The 7183-nt window shown below is 36.5% G+C and overlaps 1 protein-coding gene across 1 annotated transcript; it reads left to right on the top strand.

The window, feature by feature from the left end:
- Window positions 1-5813: 5813 nt before the first annotated feature.
- On the top strand, window positions 5814-6313 carry LOC127560169 (keratin-associated protein 5-5-like). Its single transcript, XM_051994521.1, has one exon. It carries the CDS (start codon window positions 5814-5816, stop codon window positions 6282-6284), a length of 471 nt encoding a protein of 156 aa, XP_051850481.1. The 3' UTR covers window positions 6285-6313.
- The last annotated feature ends 870 nt before the right edge of the window (window positions 6314-7183 follow it).

The raw sequence follows: 7183 nt of genomic DNA, 5'->3' as shown, positions 1-7183 counted from the left end.
TCCTTCCAGATGAATTTTGTTATTATTTTTCTAGCTCTACAAAATAATTTTTGGCAGTTTGATCAGTATGGTGCCGAAATGTAAAACAATATAGATAGAATTGTCATTTTATTATATTAGTTCAGCCTACCCATGAAGAACTGATATTTTTTTTCAATTATTTACCTGCCTTTATTTGTGTGAGAAGAGTTTTGAAATTTTCTTCATAGAGTTCCTAGGTTTGTCTTGTCTGGAAGACATTCAAGCATTTTATTTTGTCTACAGTGACTTTAAATGGATTTTCTCTTTCTAGCTCTTGTTACTAGCATTTGTTAATAATAATAATAATTTTATATATACACATTTATATATGTAAGTGATTATTTGTGTGGCTTTAATTTATATCCTGCAGCTTTAATCATTGTTAATCATTTAATAATTGTAAATCATTTCAAGTATGCTTTTGGATGAACCTCTAGGCCTCTCTAAGCAAATCATGATATCCTCTGCAAAGAGTATTGTTTTATCTCCTCATTATCGATTCTAATTTCTTTAATTTCTTTTTTTCTTTTCTTGTTGCTAAAGTTAGCATTTCTAGTACAATATTTAATAGTGGTGTTAAAGAGCAACCTTGTTTCACCCTTGATCTTATTGAGAATGTATTCAGCTTCTCTCCAGTACTAATAATGCTTGCTGTAACTTTTAGATAGATACTGCTTTTCATTCTAAGGAAAACTCCCTTTACTCCTATGCTCTCTGGTCTTTTTAATAGGAATGGTTGCTGAATTTTGTCACAGGTTTTTCAGCATCTATTCAGATTATCAAACGATTTCTGTCATTTTTGTTACTGATATGGTCAACCAATGGCAATCATTTTCCTGATATTGAACTAGCCCTGCATTCCCGGTATAAACCCCACTTGATCATAATGTATTATCCAACTGATAAGTTATTGTAATCTCTTTGCTAATATTTGACTTAAAATGCTTGCATCATTCATTAGGGAGTTTAGTCTGTAAATTTCTTTCTCTAGCTTGGCTCATCTCCAAAATACCACCTAGGTATTTTATTTGTGTCATGGAAGAAATTGGGAGAACTCCTCTTCACCTATTTTCCCAAATAGTTTACATAATATTGGAATTAATTGTTTTTTAAATGGTTGGTAGACTTTACTTGTAAATTCATCTGGTCCTGGAGATTTTTTTCTTAGGGAGTTTTTTTGATGGTTCATCCAATTTCTTTTTCTAAAATGGGTCTATTTAACTAATTTATTTCCTCTTGTATTAATCTGAGCAATTTATATTTTATAAATATTCATCAATTTTCTATTATTTTATTAGATTTTCTGGCATACAGTTGGATGAAATAGCTCCAAATTATTGTTTTAATTTCTTTTCATTGGTGGTAAGTTCACCCTTTTCATTTTTGATGCTGGTAATTTTTTTTTCTAATCCAATTATCCAAAGTTTTCATTCTTTTATTGGGTTTTCCATAAAGCCAATTCTGTTTTATTAATTAGTTCAACAGTTTTTACAGTTTCAATTTTATTAATTTCTTTAAGCTGTAGGATTTCTAACTTGATATTTAATTTGGGGCTTTTTAATTTGGTCATGTTCTAGCTTTTTTAGTTGCTTGCTCAATTTATTGATCTCTTCTTTCTCTATTTTATTCATATAACTCTTTTGAGCTATATAAAATTTCCTCTAAAATCTTGGGTTGCATGCCACAGGTTTTGGTATGTTGTGTCATTACTGTCATTCTTTTAGAGAAAATTATTGATGGTTTCTATGATTTGTTGCTTGACCCACATATTTTTAAGAAATAGATCATTTAATTTCCAAATGGTTTTAAGTCTCTCTTTTCTTTCCCTCACATTTTATTGAATATAATTTTATTGCATCATGACATTTATTTACAAGACATGAGGATACCTTTAGAAATTCTAACCTATGAGTTTCATGATTCCCATAAAACAAGTGCATCAACTTCACACTATTATCAAAAATTAGATCAAAGAAAAGGTTTTGTCTTCTATGAACAATGACAAAGTCTGGTTTATTTGCAGAGCTATTAGCTAGGATAGGACAAAATGCATTCTGACACCTCTCAGTCCTGATATTCATTATCTAATCCAGCTGCCTGTCAGGGGGAAAATATCACCAAAGGAAACAGAACAAACATTTCCAGGGATTCCAGATTCTGATCAAGAACTCTCTTGATGAACATGCTATTTTTACCGTGGTCGGGGGTTCTACATTTATTGATGCTTGATGGCAAAGCTGCCATGCTTTTTTTCTCTTCTCTCTTCCAGGAAAACTCGGTAAGATAGTCACTCTGTGGATCTCATTGGAGATAGCCTGAAAGGGGGCTGCACAAATGGGCTATGTGGTCCCTATTGGGGTGAGAGTGAAGGCCATAGCTAAGGAGGTAAAAGCAATAACAAGGGAGTAATAGCCATTACCAGGGTACTGTGTCAAGCAAAAAACTGTATGCTTCTAGAAACTCAGTCAAACCAACCCTTCCTTGACCTTCTGTGTTTGAACATTTAACTACTTGAACTGACCTTACATCCAGGCCCTAGGAATCAAGCCAATTTCCAGGCAGCAAGTTAGTCTATTAATCAAATCTGTGAATGATGCATTATAGCTCCTTTTCTCTTTGACTGACTTTTATCATTACCATGCACATTTTGTTGAATCTTTTTTGGGGATACATTGAGTACACTGCCTGCCATTCCAGGCAGTCCCTGGGTAAATAACCCAGGAGATTAAAAATGACTTTGATAATTATATTGTAGCTTTCAGCCTCTTTTTTTCAGTACCAATTTACCTCTTTAGTGTAAAACTGTTTAGGGATACTGTTTCAGTGGGGGTGATGAAAACTTGGATTTCCTTTATGTGGGGAATCTCCAGACCATATACTCATCTCCAATCAATGCTTCATCTTCCATTCTACTCCATCACTTTTGAATTCTCTGTATTCACATCATTCAATAAATACTATTCTGACCAAACTTATCAGTGATCTCAGTTGACACATGTGCTGACATTTGAGCAATTCTCAAGTGGTAGCTTGTGAAAACCGCAGCAACTCTCTTTTTCTGCAAGTTTCTTTCCCTGACAATCTTCTCATAGGCTTCCATCAGATTTGCCAAGATGACCACCTCATCTCCCATGGATTCAATAGTCTGGTGCTCCAGGCCTATGATGCACAAATTTTCTCATCCATCCATGATACTTTTCCTGATCTACTGACATCCAGATCCAACTAACAGCTTGAAGTGCACACCCAAGAAAAGAAAACATTTTAACAAATTTTTTTCTGGGATGAATTTTATTTTACAAGTAAAATACTTTCTTTAAACCAATAAGTGACATGCCCAATAGGAGCTTATATTCTCTAAATCTTTTTTTCCTTTGTTTTATTTTTTTCTGGTTCTAATTTTTTGGTTCTTTCCAGATTGTATGATTTATGGAGATTTGTATTTGCTGCTCTCATGCATTATGCTGTGATTTGTAAATTACCACAAGCACTTTTTCTAGGTACAACTGAGTCCAGGATCCCAGTGCCCTTGCTTCATAAGTTAAGGTTTACCACATTGTGCATATCGAGTGCCTACACATTGCCGTGAAACTGAGGCCCAAAACTGTGACCCAGATCCAAAGATGGGTGATGAAATATAGTCTTGTCCTAGGCGTTAGCAAATAGACCATTGTCATCTCCTTTTGATCTGTTGCCTGGATGCTCTTCCCCTCTGTGCCTAAGAAGCCCAGAAGCTACCACTGCCACCACTATTGGTGACGTATTACTAGCTTGTTCAGGAATAGGAATGCTGGACCACAGTCCACTTTCACCAGGATTGAGTAGATATTTTTTGGCCAACCTTCAAAATTGTCTTTGGCGGCAAAAATCTATCTTCCTCTCCTTTTCTGGGTTCTGCCATATGTGCATTTGTCTTGAGGCAATATTAAAAGTTGCTTGTGGAGCTTTAAGGGAGAGTTCAACAGTGACTCATCTATAATCTTGCTGGAACTTAACCTTTTACAAATTTATTTTGATATATTTCTGAGCAACATCTTTTATGAATGGACTCATCTCTTTCTATACTTAATTGGTCATTTTTTTAAATAAAAAAGAAAAAGAAAAAAAAAGAATTTATGATAATTAGGAAATATTTTGATCAGTTCCACAGCCAGATTCTTCTACATCTACAAAGAGGGGAGGGAGATACATTTTTTATTTCACTTCCTTCTCCTTTTCTTACTTTGCCTTTCTTTTCCACTTTTTTCCTCCTCCCTTTCCTCTATATTTCTTCTCTCACATACATTTTCTTCCTTTCCCATATCCCCTTACATTCCATTCCCTCTTCTCCCCTTGTATTCCCTGATCTGCTTTTCTACTCCATTCCTTTCACTTTCTTCACCTTCTATTCCCACACTTGTATACTCTCTTTTTTCTTCCTTTCCTTTCTCAACTTCTTTACTCTTCCCATCCCCTTTTGCTTTTCCTTCACTTCCCTTTCCTTCCCTTTCCTTCTCTCCTCTTCTCTCTTCCAGGGGCAAATGTGATTATAATTATGGAGAATTACTTACCACAAATCTTCCATTTCCCAGGGGCATATCCTAGGTGAAATATTTCCTTTTTCAAACATTTAGTTCCATAAGTTTTAAAGTGCAAGTGAAAAGGTTCATGGTAGTGAAGAGGTGTGAGAATTGGGGTGGAAAATCCCTTCTGGTCTCCGTAGGTACGATAAGAAAGAATTTCCGAGGAAGCTTTATTCCATTTCCAAAATCTAATGGGAATCCACATCAATAGAAAGCAATTGAAATTAATTTGATTATACAAAGAATTTTCAAAGACTATGATTCACAACAAGGTCTGAATAAATAGACCCAAACAAACATTTATTCCAACTTCTTAGGCAAATTTTTTCTGTTATCATCAAATATAATTAAGAGCAATCCCCTCCTAAGGCTTCTAATATTTCTCCTTACAAAACCAGAAATAACTATGCATCAAAAGAACTCATTCAGGAGTCCAACCTGGGATCACAACTGGTCATTTTGAGCAAAAACTACTGCCTCTGTGCAGATAGCTGAAACAAACACTATGCAGGGAGTTTCTTATGAATACAATGAACACATTGCTCATTTTACTTTGCCACATCTTAACACCATAATTCGACTTTGGACAATTATCTCTCACTTCCCTTATGTTGTCATCCAACCAAAGTACTAGACTAATTATTTTAATTCTATTTTAAAGGAAGCACCAGGGAAAAGGTGCTTGTTCCTTCTGAATCTCATGACTATTTACTTGGTTATAGGATAAAAACATTTTGTCATGAACCATTTGTACCCTAACTATTCTCCATGCATTGACAAAAATTTTTCTCAACAGAACAACTGTACTTGGTTCATTCTACTTGGTCCCTGAGGTCAGAAGGAGGAACAGTGGGAAGATATTAAAGAGAGGCATATTTAGGCTTAAGAGAAGGAACATCTTCCCAAATAGAGCTGTCATATAATGGTGAAATGTTTTAAGGTGGAAATAATAAGCAGATGAGATAAGCAGTGACTCAGCAATAAAAAATACATTGGAAAATAATAACTGTAAATGAATTATAAGTAGAAAACATTTCATGTAAAAAAAAAGATCACTGACTAATTTGATAGTCATGTTTTTATCTAAAAAAAAATAAGGAAATAAATGGTAATTGGTAACAGCATCTGCTGAGAAGATGGGTATAAAAAGGTCTCTGAGAGCAGGGGACATCCAAACACAAGAATTTCCCTCACCTGCAAACCAACTCAGAACCTCAATTCACCAACATCATGGTCAGTTCCTGTTGTGGCTCCACCTGTGGTAGCCAAGGCTGTGGCTCTAGCTGTTGTGGCTCCCGCTGCTGCTGCCAGCCTTGCTGCCGCCCCTGCTGCTGCATTTCTAGCTGCTGTCAGCCATGCCGCTGTCGCCCCAGCTGTTGTACTTCTAGCTGCTGCCAGCCCTGCTGCTGCCGCCCCAGCTGCTGTATTTCCAGCTGCTGCCAGCCCTGCTGCTGCCGCCCCAGCTGCTGTACTTCTAGCTGCTGCCAGCCCTGCTGCTGCCGCCCCACCTGCTGTATTTCCAGTTGCTGCCAGCCTTGCTGCTGCCGCCCCAGCTGCTGTACTTCTAGCTGCTGCCAACCCTGCTGCCGCCCCTGCTGCTGCCAGCCATGTTGCCGTCCCTGCTGCTGTCGTCCCTGCTGCTACACAACTTGCTGTAGAACCAACTGTTGCCGCCCAGCCTGCTGTGGCTCTTGCTGCTGAGCTCTACTGAACTCTCATAGCTGTCTGCAAATGCCCACCATCTACATGCTCTTTCAGTCAGGCACCAGATCTTTTCTTCCTCTACTCAAATAGGAGAAGAGGTTGTTCATAGCAAACAAAAATCATGAGACCTATTTTAAAGTGAGCTACTCAACATCCAACTATTATCTTTTTGTTGCCTTCATCTTCTTAAGTGGACATCAAGTTTTTATGTAATTTAAATACATCAAATAAAACTCTTCATAATTCCACCACTGCCTTGTTGTCTTCCTAACATTCTGTCACCAAGTTTTGCTCCTTAAGTAGAACAAAATCAACCATTGGTTTAGTGCACATTGAGATATTCATACTGAGGTTGCAATAATGTTTTTTCCTTAGTTTTCCCATCACATCAATTTCTCTTTGTCTTAGTGTTTGTCCAATTCCAAATAAAACTTCCTGGCAATTAAATGAATCCAGTGATTTGATGAATTTTTTCTTCTTTTGTCTTCTTTGTTGATGCTAGAGAAATTCTAAAAATCACAGAATTGAATATTTTCTAATAGCTTTTTATTTTTCAAAATAATTGCAAAGATAGTTTTCCACACTCATCCTTGCAAAATCTTAGTTCCAAATTTTTCTTCCTCCCTCCTTGCTCCTCCCTGCCCTAAACAAGTAATTAAACATGTGCAATTCTTCTAAACATAGTGTCACAATCATCATGCTGCACAAGAAAACTCAGATCAAAAAGGAAAAAAATGAGAAAGAAAATAAAATGTGAGCAAACAAGCAAAAATACTATGTTGTGATCCACAATCAGTCCCCATAATCCCTCTCTGGATGCAGATGGCTCCCTCAATCACAACTCTATAAGAACTGGCCTGAACTATCTCATTGTTGAAAAGAGCCAAGTCCATCAC

Source organism: Antechinus flavipes, chromosome 4, assembly GCF_016432865.1.
Source record: "Antechinus flavipes isolate AdamAnt ecotype Samford, QLD, Australia chromosome 4, AdamAnt_v2, whole genome shotgun sequence".
NCBI lineage: Eukaryota > Metazoa > Chordata > Mammalia > Dasyuromorphia > Dasyuridae > Antechinus > Antechinus flavipes.
Note: the sequence above shows the minus strand (reverse complement) of the source record. Positions and strands in the feature narration are given on the sequence as shown.